We start from the raw sequence: 21,074 nt of genomic DNA, 5'->3' as shown, positions 1-21,074 counted from the left end.
ATTAAAAGCACCCTTATTCTTCTGGCAGGGTTGATGGAACCAAAGAAAAGTCTAAAACATCAGCAGGCATAAGCCTCACAAGAGAAGGTGCAGCCCTGGATTAACGAACTAGCAGTCAGCCCCACAGTCTCTCAAATATCAGAAGACCCAGCCCTAGAAAGAAGAGCTCAATATACTTCCAGCTTTTGGTTAACCACATTAGTGGTCAACCCCATAAAATAGGCAAATACATGTAGTTAATAGTTCAGAGTGCTTGACGCAGTGACCTCACTGAGTTGCAACACCGGTGATTACAGCCTCTTTTCCAGTAGAGCTGTAATGCTGATACATATATTTTTAAATTGCATCTATCCTACACTGCAGACTTTGAATCACTTTTATTTTGTAGCCAGCACTAGTGTATGAGCCTTGTGCCAGAGTTGTAATGGTGAGTATGGCTGTTCGAGCAGGGTATCCTCCATTTATAAAGTATCTACATGAAAAGTCAGGTTAAACATGGAGATATGTTTGGATACCTTAAAAAAATTCCACAAAACAAACACCTTTTTCACTTTTCCTTCTTAGTTCTTTTTGAAAAAACCCACTGGCTTATGTCAGGTTGATTTAAAGATTTCAGGGAAGTCACAGTAACCTTAACATGAATAATGAACAAAAGTATTAATGACTAATGGGACAGGAGTATTCTGAAGGTCACTGGTTGGCTTTGTTTGAAGTGAGGAGGTTTTAGGGAGAGTTTGTAATTCTTACATTGGATTATTCTTACATATTGATTACTGATTATTTGGTATAGTTCCTGAAGCCTTGGGACAAACATTGGAAACATGGAACTGAAAACCGAGATGGTGCTTTTCTTCTGGCTGAGAAGTTCAAAAGCTTCAGTGTCCATCTGGCCTTTTGAGAACCAACACAAGAAGACAAGACTCCATTGTCTTGCTCAATGGAAGTATAAAGTATTTTATGATAAGACATTTGTATTCTCTTCAATTCTTTCTTGGTCCACAGGGATCAATGATATGGGGATGTGTTTGGACCAGGGTTATAATTAATAAAGCTATAAACAGAACTTTGCAAAACCTATTTTTTGCCAGGGTCTTGCCTTCGGAAGCTCCCTAAGTCATCTCTAATATGTTCAGGTGCAAGTGATGTGCACATTAACTTTTGATTGAGAAGACACCGTGCTCAGGCGAGCTAAATACAGAGAATATTCTTCATTTCAGAATACTTTTCATTTCAGAATACTTCAATTACAAATCTAACCAGAGTGCTGCTGTGCTGGACAGACTGAACATCTAACATAGACAGGCCATGCTCCACAGAACTCCCATCTATCTCTCTCAAGATACATCCGTGTCTTCAAATTCATCTGTCAAGGAATTTATATCCAAAATGCAGTTGGGAAAGCAGACTGAAAATGTTGTGTGAATAGAAATATCGTTCTCCACCAAAACCAACAGCACGAAAATACTTTTCCACCTTTTGTTTCTTCTCTAAGAAAAATCTGTGCAATTTCCTGTTGGAGCATCTCCATAATAGAACGCAGTGTTTATAACAGAGGAGAGTAAGTCATGGATTTGGGGCCTATCTGTTACAGCCCTCACTTTATAGAGCTGTAAGGCTGCTTTATGAATTTAGAGGGGTCCTTAGGAGAGCACTGCTAATACTTCACACGCAGGTAATCTTGATTTAGGCAGCCTGTCAGAATGAAGGGGGTTGGAGAGTATGTCAAGCCTAAGGCTAGTAATGAGGGCCAAAAAATCAAATTACCATATTATGGGAAATTCTGTCTTGTTTTATTTTTAAGAGTTGAAAATCAGATGGAAAATATGAGAGTCTGAATTTTGCCATGTGACAAGAGATGGGGAAAAAAAGATATTTTAGGCTGCTGAAGTATTTTATATTGTTAATGTCATAATTTTTTGTTTGACAAGATAAAATCATCCAGCTTCAATAATATCAAAACACTACAATATTCTATAAAATATTAAAGGTACACCAGTGTGCTTCCTTGATAGTTTAATGACTTTCTATTTTGACATAAGATCACATTCAAAATAAAAAGAACTAAAATAGCTTATTTTCAAGAACTCAGAGCAAACTACCTGAAATGTGCAAAACAAAACAGGAAAGCCAAAGCTGTGCATTTTTGCCTTGAAATTGAGAGGGTCCTGCAAAACATCTCCATTTTGATGCAGCTGCCTTTTCTGATGGAAAGCTGCCCCAGAAAATAAATAAATACATTTTTGACAAGACATAATATCTCCTAGGCTGGATCCTGTGTGCCTAGCCTAAGGGGTCTCCAACTTTTTTATGGCTCCGGGTGAACAGAAATATCTCTTTGTGCCCTCCCCACCCATTCACACTCCCACAACATCCCTGTGGCAACAGCTTCCCTGGGAAAGTAGCATGATTAGGAAAGGATAAACCATAATTATTAGCTATCATTTAATGTGATTTAGCACCTGGAAATAATGGAGAGGAAATTGTGCCAGATGCTTAGTCAACAAACTGCAGCCTACCAGGAAGCGTTCCATGAAGCATTACTGCCCCGTCGATCAAACTTGAGAGCAGCAGTCATAAGTAGGCCAATAAAACTACCTAAATTATGTTGCAAGAGCTGCAGGGCCCTACATATGACCTACTTTGGTATCATTCTCTTTGAAGTATCCAGTCGTTTCTGTGGTGCACTCCGTGGGATGCGGAGATGCAGAGGAAGGAGGACCTGCTCCATTGTCTCCATCACAGCCAAAAGCAGAGCCAGAACCAGAACCTCTCTTTTCTGCCTTTCTCCCCATCACTGGTCCAGGCGGGGTCTGGAGAAGCCAGCCAAATAACACATATGCTTTGTAAACTGTTTTTCTTCTCTAGGAAGGGTGAGACAAGTAAAGATGAAATAAAAAGTGAAAGACACTCTCCATTCTTCCACCCATGACCTGTACCCACTCTTGAGTTCCACCTCAAGCCATGTGGACGGCTCTGTGTTTCCCAGGATCTGGTGGGCTCTCTGGCTTTCTGTCTGTGCTTTGCCATCAGGTTTTAGGGTCACCTACAGCCAAAGCTCCAGAGCCTCCCTGAGGTTCACCATACTGCCTTCTACTTCCTAAAAAAGCCTGCCCAAACCAAAACAAAGCCATGACAGTTTCCTTCAAGTCCTTCCCTAAAGCATATCCATACTGTGACATATCTATAACCCTCTTTTATGAGCCCTTCTTACAGTGATCTGCTACAGAAGCATCTCAGTGACCCATGGGAGCATGTTGAAGGTGAGCAGGAGACAGCACACCATACACTTCCGTGCTTAATGTCTCGGGGTCTACTTCACACAGTCCTCAGCTACCTTGGCTTCACCCATCTCATGCTGTTTTTCCAAAAAATGCCAATTCTCTGCTGCACCCCTGCCTACCCTGTAGTGGTGGAAGTCCCTACCTACTTCATCTGGGTGTTGCCACCCATGAAGCTCTCTGATTCTGTGACTTTGCATCTCCCAAGACTTTGGAGCCCCCAAAAGTCTGCTTTACTCTTACTCCTGCTTTGTCCTCGCTGCTCAGTCTTAAGTCAAGCGTTCCCTAATCATTCCTATGAGCACTTCGTCCACATGCACAACAGAAATCCAAACACAGTCGTAACAATCCTTTTGAACCATTCCCTCTCCTGGTGGCTGGCCCCTTCCTCTTTGTTAATCCTATGGATCTTTTCAGATCATGAGTCCTTCCTTTGAAGGAGGAGCTCCCTGAAAGATGGGGCTGAGGGAGCAAGGAACAAGAGGAGTTGATCCATCAAGGTGCACGTTTCCTCCTGCAGCAGAGGAGCAGGGAGCATGCTAACATATCTCTTGCAAAAAGTGCTGCGTCTGTCTGCCCTGTCTGCCCTGCAGCAGACAGCCCTGTTCCCCTGCCATGCAAGCCCACAGCACGGAAAGCAGCACGCAGGGCATCTTTATATACCCTGTTTTTCCTCTTGCCACCCTGTCATATCTGCTCGGGGAGGAAAAGGAAGAAATTCTCTGTTATACAGGCATCCAACCAGATGATCCCACAGCCCCTTCTGGCCTTAAAATCCCTGTGTCTATTCAGCACTGCCAGCTCATAACGCATCTCACAGGGAAGAAAAGCCACATTCACAGGCTTGGATCCCTCTTTGTCAGAAGACTTTGCTTGTTTTGGCTGTTTGGTACATAGGAGCGTGGGCAGACGCATGTCTATCTCCTCAACTGGTGAAAACCACCCTTGCGGACCCGAGGACGGTGCACCCCGGTTCAGGACCCAGCCCATAGCGGTGCTTAGGGGTGAAACCCACCGCATCCCCCTTCCCCCCAGCGCCCGGATGAAGGCGACCAAGCCTCTGCCATCCCCGTTTGCCTCCCTGGCTCCTGTCCATGCGTGTGTGTGTTTGTGCCGCCTGTTGTGCTCCGAGGGCCCATTTGGGGACGGGATTCTCCTGGGACAAAGGGATGCTAATCAGCTCCCTCTACTGTTCCCTTTTGTCTAGGACTAGCTCCCACGCTTGGACTTGGCACTCTAGGATGCGGCAGAGGGAGCTCCTTGTTGCAACCAGCCTGAGCCCAGTTGGGGAATGCAATGTACCCAGCAGGGAAAGAGGAGGAAGGGGAGGGGAGGGGGAAGGAAATAAATCTATAACTCCACGCAGCCCGCTCCCTGACAGCCCGTTGCATTGTGCACGCCGCCCGAGGCAGAAGTTTCCAGTGCCTCCCGCTGCCGGGAGAGACGCCACCGGTTTTGTAGCCACGGGCTGTCTTGTTCCTTCTCCCCTCCCTGATCCCCTGTCTAATGTTTTAGTCGCCAGAAAAATCTCCGTGTCAGGGCTGACAGATGAGGGTTGGTGCAGTGGGAGGTAGAGGGAGCAGAGAAAGCAAACAGGATCGGCTCCCGGCATTGCTGCCATTTCCTTTTCGCCATCACTGCTCTCCTGGGTTTGCAGCCTGCGTCTGGGTGTTGGCTGTTTACAGCTGTTTACATGGGCTGTCTCATCTCCAAAGAACTGTACAGATGCACAAGAGCCAGATCTTTATCCCGGGACCACTTTGCAGGTGGAGAGGTGATGAGGTCAGGGCCTCTTGCTAAGAAAGCCAGGCTTGAGCCCACCAAACCCAGGCCACATGCAACCTCCAGTTGCATTGGGGATAGAGAGGCAAATGTGGTCAGATGCGATGCTAACTATAGTCTGAGTGCTATCCTACTGGCCCTACAGCCACAGGGCTGCCTAGTGCTTGCCCTTGAACATCTCTGAAGTGACAAGAGGCTGAAGTGACCCCTTCTGATCGTGACCTGGCCCTGCCAGTAGCTCCAGCAGTAAGAGAAGGAGCTCCTCATTGCTATCCTGCTCCCAAAGGCTGAGGGACTAACACATTGGCAAGTTTCCTCAGCATCTCTGTTTGCTGTCATTGCAACTTGCAGATCTTGCCAAGGCTCAGTGGAAGCTGCTAATCTTCCAGTACTGATGTGGGCTACAAACCAGAGATGTGGCTACAGCTCATCTAGACCTCCCCAAACTGCATTTCCTCCCCAGTGCTGCTGCCTATACTGAGCTAGCTACATAAAAGTCAGTTCAGAAATGCTGCAACCATGAATATGGGCTGTTCTGTACCTGTGGGCTGGAATGTGGACTCAGGCAGTGCAGCGATATACTGGCACTTATGACTGTCTCATCCCCTGCAGTAATCCCCAGCCCCGAGCTCAATTTACACTGACACTAAACACAACTGATGCTTCTGTCTTGAGCCAGGATCTGCCAGTCTTTTTCCCAGCAGCATTGGCAAATCTCTGGCCTACAGTATTTATGCATCTTGACGGCTGAGTGGAGCTTGCATAGTCACATTTTCAATCCTGATCCTTCCAGTTTCCTTCCCCATAGTTACAGGGTAGAGTTTGTAGATCTCCGTTGTTGATACCAGGGCAGCTGCCCAAATTGCCATTAGCGGAGAGGTAGACGGGGTGTGGTTGGAAATCAGATCCTCTTGGGAAGAGTTTCATGAGAGAGCAGAGAGTACCTCCTACATGTAACTAACCTCCTGGATGGATCAGTATCTTGTGGCTTTCTGCTCATGCCTTACTTTATTGCAGAAGTGGAGAAGTCTGATCTAGAGCAGGGAAAGGGGGGGAAGCATTTGGCACAGAGACAACTGAGATGCCAGAATGCCATCAGGAAAATATGATGAGGTCTGCTAAACATATTAATTTTAAATCATGCAAGACATTATGAGATGGTATTATGCCTGAAATAGCAAGGCACTGCCTGTATTCAGTGGTCCAGGAGATCCTTTTCAGTGCCATGTTCTTGCATTAGTAAAATGGCCTCTCCAACAGAGGCTGGATGTCAGGACTGCTTTCTAACAGGAGAAAGACGGGGGGTGGGAACTATTTGCCCCCAAACTAGGCCTCTAAGAAGTACACATGGAAGTCTAAGCCTGTAGCCCTAGGCTCCCTCTATAGTCAATGGAGAGAAATAAACATCTCGGTATGATTCATGTTATCCTGAGATAGGTGTCTAAGATAGGTCAGATGAATTGCTCTCTGGAGATGCCGATTGCTCTCCACTGACTACAAAGGGAGCCTGGGGTGACTAGCTCAGACTTTGACAACTAACTTTGGTAGATGAGATCAGGCCTATCAGAGAGCCTGTGGAGCGATATTGTTACGACACAGCAAGAAAAAAATACAGAGGAGACTTGTGTCTCCGAGGTATTATAACTGAATTTAAAAGTCTTGTTCCGTTCTTGCTAAACCCGGGGAAAAGCTCACATAGATTTCACTAGACACAAGATGAGCTTTCTCATCCACAGTAGTAACAGGGACAAAAGAGTCAATCCATGAATACAGCTACATTTTGGCTTTCTTGAGAGAGACAAGACATGAAGCTTATCCCCAAAAGGTCTAGAGTCCAAAATAAGCCTAGCTACAAAATAAGCCTAGTCCAAAATAAGCCTAGCTGCAAAGGTAACAGTGCTCAGCATCCCATATGAAACTGGATGTGACTTGAATCCCACATCTCTCATGAGCTAAACAAATGCCTGCTCTGCCCTTCATGTGGTCCCTGGGAGCAGGAGTCTTCTCATCAAGAGCCGGTCTCCCTGGATTCCCTCAGTGATTGATGGAGAGATGTAGAAACTTCAGGGTGTGAATAATTTAATCCTAACTGTCTGGAATACATCAGATGAATCATGCCCCAGAGGACCCCAGCATCAAATGGAACTCCCTCGACCTGTCTCGCTGTCTGACATAATGGACCCAAACTTTTGCTGTCCCACTGCTCTTCTGCAGGCCTCAATTTTAACTTTTTATAAAGCGTAATTAGCAAAGAAAATGGTCTGTTCTAGAAGAGTTATTCTGAATCCAGCAAAGAAAAATATAGTGGCTGGTTGTCAACACTAGAGGCATGTCGCATTAGAAATGAGGAGACATGTAAAAGGGGAGGTAGATAGATTGTCTATCCGTTGGTGGTATGTCAAGGCAAGATGTCCTTTGGGAACAGATGTCATAGTCAAATCCAGATTTTGGTTTCATTCCAGAAGTCATGAGGTGAAATTCTCCAGTCTGCATCCTGCAAGAAGTCTGCTTGGATAATCTGACAGTCTTGGCAGGCTGTAAACATGCAGTGTGCACTCTACTGTGGGAAGGAAAGAGGCATCTGAGATCCAGAGATCTCATATCTCTGCAAATAACACACTATTATTGCTGCCCCTTTCCATTGCCAAGTGGCCTTCAAAGACATTATTTGGTATCATATTCTGACGGACGCTCTGCCTTGTCTATAGGACAGCGTCATCTGCAGGAACATCATGAGTGAAGGTAATAGTAATTCTTTAGGCTTCATGGTCTCCCTGGATAAGATGACAGGGAGATACCACCCCATCCCATGCCATCCCATCCCATTCCACCTTGATTTGAGTTGGAAGTGCTGGAAGGCAAGACATCTACCCAGTTTAATAATTAAGTAATCGAGTGGTCTCCAATATTCCGTATTTCATTCCATGCTCATCCTGGTAACTGCACAAACAGGACCTGTATCAAAAAGAACATCTCTTTGCTGGACACAAATGGGGTTAACCCAGGGGGGGCCTGAAGAGTGGGTCACTCCACTGCTTTTGTGGCTCTCATCATTTGCCTTCTAGCAGGGTCGACGGCCAACAATTATTTCCGGAATGAATTTATGCCTCTGAACTTCTGCGTCACCCATTAGGCTCTCATTTGTCCAGTGGGGAATTTGATATATGTCCTCAGAGGGCACATCCGACGGGCGCAGACACTTGACAAAGCAACAGGACGCACACGCACCCGCCCCGGCTCGTTCAAACCCCCTCTCATGCCGGCAAACGCCCCGATGTACAAAAAGGGACGGTGCGGCTTCCCAAGGTTGCACGAGTGTTAAACTCTAATAAACAAGCCCCGTCGGCGAAAGCTGAAAGAATCTGAGCCCTCTCCAACAAAGCATTTAATCCAGTTTGGCGTAACCTTTGACATTATTAGGGATCGCAGTGACCCTAATCCAATCAGATTGATTAACTAAAGCGGAGACCCCATAAGCTGACCCCCCTCTGGCCTCTGCTATTTAGTCCTGACCAAACAGTAGGAGAGACGTGCCGTATTTACACCACAATGGGTCCGCGCTGAGAACCTGTTTCATTACAGAGCGACTTAAATTCCCATTACTCCATCAATGTATCATTCTTCAATAGTTCATTAAAAGCTGCTCCTCCACAATAACTATTAACCATTTCTCAGTCCAGCTGGCAGGTTTAAAGCCCCAGCCAGTCTTTAGCAGAAGGAGGTGGGAGTGAGTGAAAGAAATGGATAGACAAGGGCTCCCTTTTTAAATTTAAACGAACTGGGGGCTTAAATAGTTCGAGGTAATTTACTTTTATAGAATGGGGGGAGGAGAGGGAGGAAACTTTTATTTTGACTTAATCATGTGCTGAGGTCCTTTAAAGAGACAGGGCCACGATAAGCTTTTATTCTATTACTTCTCTTGAGATCAGTTCGTATTTCTGCCCAGAGGAGTTTCAGAGAGCTTGCATGGTGTTGAGAGTCTAGAAAATGCACCAAAACTTAAACATGAACAGGTCTTCAGTCTGTAAATGTTAAAAACAGGGCAAAAGACACAATTCCCAGTAAATGCCACTTAAATTTGAGATGGAAAATGCCTGTTAGGTTCATTTTCTGTTGCCACTGATGGCACGTCCGTCTACTACATCTTCCAAAGTTTTATCCTGTGTATTTTTAAAGGCAACTCAAAAATCTTCCCTTGTCCTTGGGAAACTGAAAGATATGGCAACTGCCTTACAAAGTGCCAAACCTCTCGGGTAAGCGGCTGGGCATAAGCTGTGGCTGAGGTGACCACTTAAGGTCATGTGGCTATGGCCACATTCTACTCCACTGCTTCACACAATACAGGTGAAGTAACCGTATCAGTCCCAAAGAAACAAATGAGAACAAATTTTTTCCTCTAGAAATTATGCTGTTAGAAAAATTCAAGTGAGGGGTTCTTTCTGCTGTCCGGTAGTTGAGATTTGAACTTCTGGGAAACTAGAAATTAACTGTAGCCTCTTATATATGACTGATAAACAGATAGGTAGGTTTAGGTAGAGGGAAAGAGATCAGGCTCATTTCTTTTCCTATATACGCATCCTGTTCTTTGCATTCCCAATAGTTTAGGGTACCTGAGCCACCTATTTCCTAGCCCTTTGCAAGACAGACCCAACAGTGGCACCTATCTGAATGTTTCTCCATGGAGCTGCACAGCTGCTCATATGCTCCCAAGACCACAAAGGAGGAGAAAAACCCTCTTCTAACAGCCCAGTAGCAATTTCATTTCCCTCTAATGCCTGAATCATTCCCCATGCAGGGAGCACAGCACAGCGAGGAAGGCGACTCTGTTCCTTTTGAATAAGGAACATTTATTCCACAGCCAAGGACAGGCAAAACCGAGTAACTGAATAGCTGGATGGGATGGGGGACTTCTGCTCTTCATGTGTCCTAAGTGACATATGAAAAGCTAGAGGGACATAGGGCCAAGCCTGTCAAGTATTGCCTCCAAGCAGCAGCAGGTCTGGATCCCCTGAACATCACCATTCCCTTGTAGCTGGGCTCCTGAATACCATTGCTGTTCAATACATGACTCATTAGGCCTGGCTATGGAAATGTAAAAAAAATATACATAAATATAGTTGTAGCTAAAACATGTGGGATTTCTTTCCATAAACAGGCTGATGGGGAAAAAGAGTCCACTTTTAGATGAGATATCAGAATATGGCTCTTAATGGGACCAGAGTCTGGTGACAGCTTGGCACTGCTGAATCACAGCTCAAGCCTAGCCCTGAATTAGCAATGAGATACCAAAGCAGCAAGGGCAGCCCAGACAGTGAGGCAGCCTCAGTGAGATCTGGGCCTAGAAAGTATTTCCTGAAGGCATTAAAATTTGTCCTTTTCAATGAAAAATTGCAGATAGTTGTGTAAGGCAAAAGGGACTTGCTTTAGTGACTGTGCTGGTTTGTTCTGAAGGAGGATGGGGTCCCTATTGACTCAGATGAGAAGCTGCAGTTAGATCTTGGGTGACTTAAAATTCAAGCTGCAAAGTAGAGTTTTCCTTTCTTTCTTTCTTTCTCTCCTTTTCTCCTTCTCTCTTTCTGGGTAGGAGCTCAAATATGTTCCTACCCTGGGGGATCTGCCGCACAAGAATGTGACTGAGCTGTTTTTTTATCCCCCCTCCTGCTGTAGGTGAAGCAAAACTGAAGGGTGGTTTGATTCTCCCTCAAGGAACAACATTCTTCAGTTATGAAATCGTCCCAGCCTTCTTTCCCTCCCTGAGCCTGGCTACCGAAAGCCTGCAGTCTCAAGCAGGGACAGACCCTTCGTGTCGACACCGTTGTGAGATAAGAGCATTTGGCAGCTTGTGGGATCAGGCCTCCTTCAGTCAGCAAGGAGGTGAGGATCACTTTCCTCGTGCACAGGGTATAATTGCTACAGGAGACGTGGAGTGTCTAATTTGAGAGCATCTGGGAGCGCAAGGTGCTCCATGTGTCCTTAAGGACGTCCAACCTTGTGATGAGGCAAAAGCATTGGGTTATCTGGTTCGCTTGCTGCCTGTGCCCAGTGAATGCTCTTGGGCAAATCATGCTGGGATTGTGCCTGTGGGAAAAATATTCAGTTTGTCTGTGCTGGCCTAATTCAACTGCTATAGTCACCCAGGAGTGATGTACCCAGAACGGGTGTCTTAATTGCATGCAAAACATTGTGGTATGACACTTTGATACGGGCTTAAGTGCACCACGCTGCAGGTCTTACAGGTGTAATTATTTTGGTGTGATCTCTCACCGCTAAACCTGAATAGTGACACCAGCATTGATACGGTGCTTCAGCTCCCCAGCCCTAATGGGGTAACCCCACCAGCTGAAACCACCCCTTCTCCTGCTGGGTGTATGTAGAAGACCTGTTCTGGCTGGTGGAGGCCCTGCCATGATACAAATCAAGGTTTTGCTCTCTCTTGGCTGCCCTATTTTTCAAAATTCACGCAAGAGGAAATGCCAAAGTCTCTTTTGAGTAATGCAGCAGGGGAAAAACAAACAAAACCCCAATCTCCAGATGGCAAGCACTGGAAGAACGCACCCTAGGGTGGCTGTAGATCAGCTACATACACCAACTCAGGAGATTCTCTGAAACTATCCCAGATGCTCCCTCCTCTCCTCATACGAGTTCAAATGGTGCTACTCTGCTATTCCAGACAAAGTAATTCCAACTCTCAGACTGTCAAGAACCTGTAACTGTTTCTCTTTTGCAAAACCAAAAAAGAAAGAAAGAAAGAAAGAAAAGAGAATTTCCAAGCCTCTTCTGCTGGTGCTCTCCTAAGACAAAGCAGCCATATTCTTGCACAGCTCTGCACAGGGCACCTGGACTTACCATCTGGGCAGGAATCAAATGCAAAGTGAGTCTGCCTCTTGGATGAACCCCTTTGTGCTAAAGGGAAAGGCAGAGCTTGACCCAGACTTACCGAGACCAGTAGGAGCAGGCTGGACTTTAAAAGGCATGCTACCAGGGCAAAGAAGGATAAAACAGTTCTTATGGGCTAAAATAGGCTCCTGCCAACTTATAGGGGAAAAGACCAGATAGTCAGAGTTAGCCAAGTGCTTGAATCCCACTGCATTCAACAACTTAGCGCAAAACATTTCTAAGAGCTCCCACTTACATCAATGGGTGCTGTGTCAGAATTAGTTGCCTGAATTATCACGCTGTCTTAATTTGTTACGTTCATAACCAGTGAAAGCAGAACCATTAACTGATGGCAATTTCCTCAGGCCTTTGATCTTCATTGTATCCCATTACGGTATCGAAACTGATAGTATCTGATAAGTCCAGCCCCTAGGAACTATCCCCAATAGCCCATCATTTCCCCTCTGCAACCATCGAGAGAGCTGAAAATGTGGCATGAAATGCCATGGGGTCAGAAAAGGAGCCAGACGTCCCGCTTGACCACTGAAAACACAATAATCCTTTGTGTTCCTTCCAAGGGGCATAGGATCATAGGATAATTCATGTTGAAAGGTACCCTGGGAGGTCTCTGGTCCAACCTCCTGCTCCAAGTAGGGTCAGAGATGACCCCACTCTCTGTGCACTGCCGAATGGGTTACTTCCCAGTTCCCAGAATGGGTCACCTATACCATCCCAGTAGAGGTTTGAGGTAGAAATAGTGGTTACCTGTGACCGGATATTGGCTGCACAATGCAGGCGGTGGGTAACCATGCTCTTTACATTGGGGAGGCACAGATTTACTTGCTATCCCTATGACAAGGCTTAATTACCTTCTTGTCTCTACAGAAGACCTTCTGGGTTAGGTTTGAGCTGCTTGGATGAGGTCCTGGGCCAATAAATTTTTCCCTGCCTGTGTCACATGTCTCCATTATCAAGCTCAAGTCCTGTCTCCAGCAGCCCATTTTACATGGCACTTTATCACAAGCAAATGAGTTCACCGAAGGTTTCTCAAGATCTCTGCTGCTATTCCACCACGGATGTTGCTGTTGCTAAACCCGTAGCACTGCACTCACCTTTATCTAGCACGGGCCCAAAGATGGCTAAGCTGTCATTGACGGTCGTGCAGTTCCACCTTCTCCCTCGAAATTGGTGTTGGCACTCCTGGATCCCAATCTTCACCCCTTCTGCTACGCTGGGCATGATCTCCACATAGTTCCGACAGAAGCGTAGCTGCTTGGGTACCAGTCCTGGGATGCTCCCGCAGAGGATGGGCTGAGTCCCCAGGGAGGAATACTGGTGACCAATTGCCAAGGACCTGGGAAAAAAAAACCAAGGAAAAAGAGATGCTGTCATGCTGGCTTTCACCTTTGTACTTGGTTCACAAGAACGGGGACAGAAAATCAACATCTTCAGTTCCTTTTCATTCTCCTCTCCAGAAAACATCCTTTCCACTGTTGTTCCCCCCCAAAACAACATAATCTCTCTCCTGAAGTTCCCTACAGGTCCAACAAGGCAAGCAACTCTGCCTTTAATATCTTTCTTCCTTTTTTCTTCATCATCTCAAAGCCTTAATCCATCATTGTGATGCTTCTTCCCAAAGATGCTCAGCTCATGCAGCTAGTTTCCTTTGCAACCAGAGGGTCAAAACCATATTTCTTTCCTTGAAAGCCAAGTACACCTGTACAAGAACAGGTAGGTTTTATAGGAAACTTTGGCAGCTGAGGAAGCCCAGGGATTAGAGAGTCAAAAGCACTTTCAGAGCTACACAAAGTAATAACACCAACAGTAGAAGAAACCATGCTCCAAGTCTCTGGAAGGGGAACACCAAAAACTGACAACCATCATACAATTCAGCAGCGTGCCCTATATATTTGAACCTTACCAGGTAACTTCTATGCACTGAAACTGACCCTAAAGACTAAAGCAGTTTGGACCTTGAGGACTTAAAAAAACCCTCAACTCTGAGCTAAATGCTGCAGGAGTGCTACATGACCTCACTACTCCATGATGCTTTCATAAGCAGTTAAATTTCCTGTGCTGTAGAGGAAACGGGATGGAAATACAGCCCTGCTGAAGTAGAAACAACCTGGGGAAAAACTCTCCTATGGCTTAATATGGATCCAATGTCAACGCTGTTCCCCCGTGTGAACAACGGTACTCACTCATGTTACTAGAAACGTTCACGCATAGGTGCATGCAAGCTGGGAGCCATGGTTGGTAACATCCCTGAAAGTATGGTCTAGAAAAGATACTTTAGCCATTTCTACAACTGCTTAATCCAGGCATATGCTTTGCAAAGCTTTATACTGGGGCTTTCTAATCAGGTTGAAGTGTTTTAAAACTGAATTATTAAAATGGCTGCCAGTGTCCTTCTGGGTATTAGCATAGTACATTTTCACTTTACTTTCACACCAGTTTCAATTTGGGAATTTTCAAAAGTAGGGCTGTATTCTCACAAAACAGTGCCAGCTTTGCTGTACTGTCACAATGATACGGAGAGCCTGCTTTGACCATCAATTTGGAAATCGTTTTGGTTAAAGTGAGGAGAGTGAAGTTTAAAAAAAAAAACCAACAACAAAACTTGAGTGCAAATTCTGTGCTCAGCCAAATGGAAGTCTGTTGAAAGGAGTGGCCATGAACCATCATGATGGTTGAAGCCTTAGAGACAAACAAGTCAGCTATGCAGAGAGATCAGCAGATAGGTAGCTAATTATATAGATTTTTAAAGTGTTTTTACTGGTGCTTCTAATAATAACCTTGATTACTAAAACTGAAGGGATTTTTAGAGTATAATTTCCTTTTCTTCTAATTAAATCTCTTGATTGACTTTTCTGCTCAGAATTAATGACAAACAGAAACCTGCCTGGGCACTGTGTATTTCTGTTTACATTCATTTTTGCTCTGTGGTTTTCATTTGGGAACAGCCTGGTGTGTTTGAATTATCAACAGGGCAGTCAGGGAATATGCCTTCACTCTCTTCTGCTCTGACTAAAAAAAAGCACATGAATTCTATCATTGCTGAAGTCCAGAAGAAAATTAGCTTGGCTTCAGCACTTCTCTAGGCTAGGATAAAAATTGTTTTAAAACATCTGTCTTTTTTATGGGAGAAGGGTACTTGCAGTCAATAAGCTCCCTTCCTAGTGGGTACCTGGTTAAGAGGGGATGGAATTGAAAAGGAGATGGCCATTCAGATGGTCAGGTACCAGGAGATTTTAGGCTGAACTCAGTGGCTTTTCTGAGTGTGCATAGGCTAGGCTTTACAAATCAGTCCTTTCCAGGCAAGTGAGACATAGGGACATCCATTTCTGGATCCCAAATGACTCTAGGTAGGAGTCTAGAAGCAAGATAATCAGCTCAGCCAAGAATGTGCCCTCCAAGACATTGCCCAGTAAATGAAATTTAGATGGGCAAGGTAGAAGGTGCCTGGGAAAGCAAAGAGTTTTCAGCTGATTTCCTAAACTTACGTGCCTCTTTCCACTTCAGCTGCACTTTTGGGAGAAGATTAATCTCACTTAATATTAGAGGGCAATTCATCCTACCCCAGGGAGGGAGGATAAGTAGTATGAACTGGCCCCTAGAAGTGCCTCCCTCTTTCCATTGCTTTAAAAGAGGGAGGCAGGCAGCTCACATTGACCAGGAACTGTGTTCATTTCACCTACCTTCCAATGTCTGCAGCATGGACCTCTCCAGCTGATCTACTCACCCCAGCCTGCTTTTGTAATCAGTCAGTGGAGAGAAACAGGCACTTCTAGGGCACGATTCATCTGCCCATTTTAGATGTCTGCTTTGGGATGAGGTGAATCATGGCCTTGCCTCCATTGACTGTATTGGCTAGACTATCAAGGCAGCCTGGGTGACTGGTTGAGTGGGATATGTCTGCACTGTAAAAGTCTCCAAATGAATCATACCATGATACCTAACAATTGGGATGGCTAAGTTTCTTGAAAAAGTCCCACCCAAGAAAGCTAAGTGCTGTCTTGAAGCCCGTGCAAAGAGCTCAGCTGTAGGAAGGAGGCAAGTTCCTGCAGGAGCCTGCAGAAACCCACAGGAGAAGACCAAGGAAAGGACCCAGTTAACTTGTTTTCCCTATTTAAGTGGCTTGATGTGGGTTTTCTTGAGCTTTACATTAATTCAGGGAACAACTAGTGGCAGAAAAGCACCTGTGAAATGGAACCCATGCCAAGCCAAAAGGTGATTTCACTTTGACTGCACTGTGTATATTTTTGTTTCATTGTTAAGTTGTATACAAAACACTGGATCACAGTTTCTGGACTAAAGACACCTTCTAAAACACCGTTTCAGGCTTCAGAGGACTTGTTGAGTGTGTTGCCTCTGTGGCAGAGTCTTAGGGTGCCACATCTCCAAATCTCAGCCCATTCAACCCCCAGAGGACTGGGAGTTAGGAGGTGTTCACAGATGCCAACTTTAGGCTTGGGGGCTAGATCGTGCTATCTCTGTAAACAATAGGGAGAGATAGATGGCTTCATCGAAGCCTCCAGAGAAGAGCACTAACTTAGTTGCTCTGACTCATCCTTCAGAGAATAGTTCACCCACTGACTATACAGGGAGTCCAGGATGTGGACACTTTCCAGTGTCTAAAGTCAACTTTGGTGGAAATATCTGTAGAGTTTGTTCCCACATCAACTAGAGTCACCAGCATCCTTCCCAAAGCTTTCAAAAGTGCCCCATCCACTTCCCACCGAAGATAAAATATCCACTGAGATAGAATCAACCTGCTGTAGGTTCATCATGTTGTGAAGCCAGGAGGACTTTCTTGAGCTGTTTCAATAGGACCTGGATGAAGTCTTAGGATTCCAGACTCATAAACTTTAATTATGTGAACAGCCAAACTCATGCCTGTTTCTATGTTTTTTGGTGGTTACTACAGTGGTAGAGTGAAAATACCAGTCATAGGAAGAGGAGTTTATAGGTTGGTGCCCTCAACTATTCATTTCCGTTGCTGGGAAGATCATCTAAGATTAAAAAAAATAAAAACATGTAGAAATACTTTTAATTGCTTTTCACACTGCTCCCTTCTCAATACATTAGGGAAACAGTCACACCTCGCTTTGATCTATGTTACAGTCTGGAAAGTTTAATCTGCAAAAGACAATCTCCAGCAAGAGTCTTGTTCTCAAGGCGTCATCAGGCACTGAGACAGTGTAATGCAAATTTGGCATTTCATGGAGGAGTGTGTAGTCACTTGACTTTCAGCTGAAGATACAGGCTGGAATCCCAAAACATCTCTCCATGAACAGTGCCTCTGCTGTTAAACATAGCTAAGCAAAATCCTCTTTCCAGCTCACTTGCAGAGTCTGGAGTGTGGTAACATCTATCAGAGCACCCTCTTTTGGTCTCTACTTTGCTTCCAGCTTCCAGGTGTAAACACTTTCTCCCTCTCTCTAAAGTCGATTTATCTTTAGGAGAACCAAGTCCTTTCAGCTTCCTATCATTTTTATTGATCATGAGGTATGAACCTTATGAACCTTCCAACCTTCCCCTCCCCCCCAAAAACCAACCACAGCCTAACAACCAAAACCTTTAGAAAAGATTGGGAAAGTCTATAAAGATCAGAATCTCATTTCAGTGTTACTCAACTCTCTAGTAGCTCCCATCATCCATTTTTCTCACTGTTTCCAATTATTAAACCTGTCTTTTGCATTTTTCCACTCTTCTGCGATCTGCTTCTAAACTGTCTTCTGCATGTGGGTAATTTTGAAAATGTGGTGTCGAGAAATGGGCCACGTGTCATCTATTGTGGTCTAACCAGGCATCACCTTCAAATTTCTTAAGCACCAGCACTTCCTGGATGCATTGACACCAACCTCTTCTTTTTCACTGGAGAATTCATGAAGCACACGAGTTTACAAACACACTCGTCCCTAGAACAGGTACTGCTCAAGTTTGAACCAAGGGAAAAGGTCAAAGAGCTGTTCTTTTCAAACCAATTAGCCTTTTCTTCCCATTAGCTCAGGAGGAGCCATGAAAACACTATTTTGTATGTCCACAGCCAAAGTTCTCGGCTTATCTTTAAGCCTTGCATGCCCTGAAGTGTTTAATTCAACCTTCAGTGAGCATTTTTCTTTGCCAACACACCTAGAGAGCTCTTAATTTCCCTTATCACAATCTATCTGCTCCTTCAGCAGAGCCGTTGTAAATAAGTACCTGGCCACCTTCTTAATAATTACATGTACCCTCCCTCTTGGAATGGACACCCCAGCCAGTTTATGAGGAAGAAATATGCAGGAAATATATGCTCATAGCTTTTTCAGAAACAGAGAAGGCTTCAGTTCTGGATGACCTTGCTGTACAGCACCACTCTACTGACTTTTCAAGGTCACTACCTTCTCAGTATGGCTGTCAAAAGTCCTTGACACATCAGTAGCAGCATGTAGAGATGCGTACAGCTACTTGCTTCTTCCTGAATTCTGTTATTCTTGAACTCTGTAGGAGCTCTATTTTGCTGTTCATCTTGGAGAGGCCTTTTGCTGGCTCCAAGTGCTGCTGAGAGCTTCCTCAGCAGATGTCCTTCTGGGGTCCCTGACACAGGTAAAATAACTGCATTTATTAAAGTTGTACAGCAAGAGTGTAACTTGTCTAATGACCCAGGATAAGACCCAGAGAGCACTTAAGTCCCCACTGAATATTGAGAACTGAGCAACAGCAGTGACTTTGCTCCTTTTGTCTTACACAGATCTAAGTTGGCAGCCAGTCCTGCTGCAGAAGTTAAGTCAAAGGATGTTCATCTAGTTATAATAGAGGGGATTTATGTTTGCTTGCAGATGCCCTAGGTTTTCTTCCACGTCGCTCCCTTTGCATTAGGATCCCCTAACAGCAAGATGTCACACTGCCTCCAAATCCTTTCTTGTAATCTGCTCAGATTTCCAGAGGCTCACCCTACTCTCTTTTCCTTTCTCACTCATTTTGGCTACCTCTCTGTAGTACCCCATCTAACTCTTTGAAGATGAATCTCAGCCACACGATAAAGGAGGGGACAACTTGTCCATCTAAAAAGATTTTGTCTATCTAAAAAGATGCATGCTCACAACGTGCCCTTGGTATTATGACGCTAAAGTACTGAAATGAAGAAGGTGGCTGAAGAAGGCTTCATAGGTTCTGTCAAGCTATAAGGAAAAGCCATCAAGGGTTGTCTCACATCTCCTGGTACTAGGCCAGAAGGGCTCACAGGGAAGTAGCTAGCAAGTTATGAGTGGGCAGCCCTTACTCCATCCGACAGCATCCCAGTTAGGTCCTCTGTGGTGTGCTAACCATAATCCCCATGGGCTGCTAAGGTCAACCAGGATGAACTTCATGTATCTGAGGCTGCCTAAAAACACATCTGGGGAGAAGTGAGCAACTAGGAGGCTGTAAAGTTTCCAAAAAATGGAGGCTGCCATGAAAGGCCAACGGCACCTGAATGTTCAAGAGGCTCATGGGATAGGATCTGTAAGTCAGCCTTGATTCAGTTCCCACAAACCCTCACCACACAGGGCTGGCATACATGACACAAAAACTATGGTGCCCACCTAACATGGACAACTGGAAGCTGGGAAGGATACCCCAGAGCTAGGGACCAGGCACAGGAGATGTAGTTGAGCCTACTGTGTCTTTTACCCTCTGATAGCGTACATCAGTTCCCAGTGTCCGTGAAACTTTTCTGTAGAGACTTGAAGCACCAGCCCAGAGGCCAGGTGGGTGAACAGGCAGAAAAATTAATAAATCTACATTCATTTAATGGCATTCTTTTTCACAGAAAAACACCAATATTCTAGCATATGTTGTGATTATTTTTTCTGCTTTCCTAAGAAAATTTAAATAAAACCTGGAGAAATTTTAGAATGGAAAGAAAGGAAATGGAACTTGTCAAACGCCATCATTTTAAATGGATAAGGAAATCATTCTACTAACTAATGTCCCTCCTGGATGGAAGTGATTTTCTTCTATGACCTTAAAACTCCCAAGCCCAAGCAATTACAAAATGTGGACAATAATGAAATTTTTAATTAATGTTTTAGTTGAAAATTGGAAAACCACCTTAACACAGGTCAGCAAAGCAATAGGTTTAGCTCTAGAAGACATGAATCAAGTAACTGATTATCATGAAAAATATTTTTTCAGTTTGAGGGGCTTTTTTTGGTTCTGTATTGCCCAGTAATAATCAAACCTAGGCCTAAGCAGTCTAACACTAATTACAGAAGTGACATATTTTAACTCAGAAATTATGAGTGTCTGTAACATTGATTGCAGTGGGTTCTTCAACTTTTGGTCACTGAGCATCTGGCTATCGACAGACTATTCCTAAGAGGTTCACAAAAAGAACTAAGAAATCTAAGCCTGTTGTTATACAGATCAAATTCACTGTGCAGGTGTCTGTCCTTCCAGAATTTTCTTCTTCCAGTCTGGAAAAAAAAAAGATTGAAACCTACTGGATTAACTGTTCTTTCCTCTTGTTAGATATCTCTTCTTCCATCTTAAAGTAGAGTACAAGAGCTATATTTAAATACTTTTTCTCTTCTAGCCCAGAAAGTATGTACATAATTTTGCGTCTGGGTCTGATCCTGCAAACACGCAGGCATGGAGGTAACTTTTCTCCCACAAATAATTCCCTCACCCTTGCCCTGCATTAATAATAATGATGGTGATGATGATGCAGCATTGTATTTCTCTAGCACCTTTCATCAGAGGATCTCTAAGCGTGGGACTCATCTCACCCGACTTTGACCATTTAAAAGTTAGGCATCTCGGCCAAGTTAGCTGTCTACTAGAGTCCATGGAGCAAGATCAGCATCTCCAGAGGGCAATTCAGCCCATCCTAAGATAGGTGCCTCAGATAGGTGGGCTGAATCACTGGAGATGCCTAGGAGGCGGCACTGGCTGTGGAAAAGTGATGAGCATAAACTAGACACCTTGTTTTTAGCAAGCTAAAGGTAGGGACCAGGAATCTCAACCTTTTTTGCTGAATCTCAGAAATTCCCGGAGGGCTGGTAAGAGGACACCAAGGAAAGCCGTTGCTGAGAGATAGACAGCAGCTATCTCTAACATGGACCATGGCAGCTTATTTATAACAACTAATAGTAGTTTGGGTCTGGATTTAGAAAA

General features: G+C 44.6%; 1 protein-coding gene across 1 annotated transcript in view; it reads right to left on the bottom strand.

The window, feature by feature from the left end:
• WNT3A (Wnt family member 3A) overlaps nt 1-21,074 on the bottom strand; it is an 88,397-nt gene that overhangs the window by 23,800 nt on the left and 43,523 nt on the right. Inside the window, exon 2 of the mRNA XM_075495495.1 lies at nt 13,049-13,290. Within this exon, the coding sequence (XP_075351610.1) occupies nt 13,049-13,290 (242 nt within the window). The remainder of the gene's footprint in view (nt 1-13,048; nt 13,291-21,074) is intronic.

Source organism: Mycteria americana, chromosome 2 (genome assembly GCF_035582795.1).
Source record: "Mycteria americana isolate JAX WOST 10 ecotype Jacksonville Zoo and Gardens chromosome 2, USCA_MyAme_1.0, whole genome shotgun sequence".
Classification (NCBI taxonomy): Eukaryota; Metazoa; Chordata; class Aves; order Ciconiiformes; family Ciconiidae; genus Mycteria; species Mycteria americana.
This window is presented reverse-complemented; position numbering and strand designations above follow the sequence as displayed.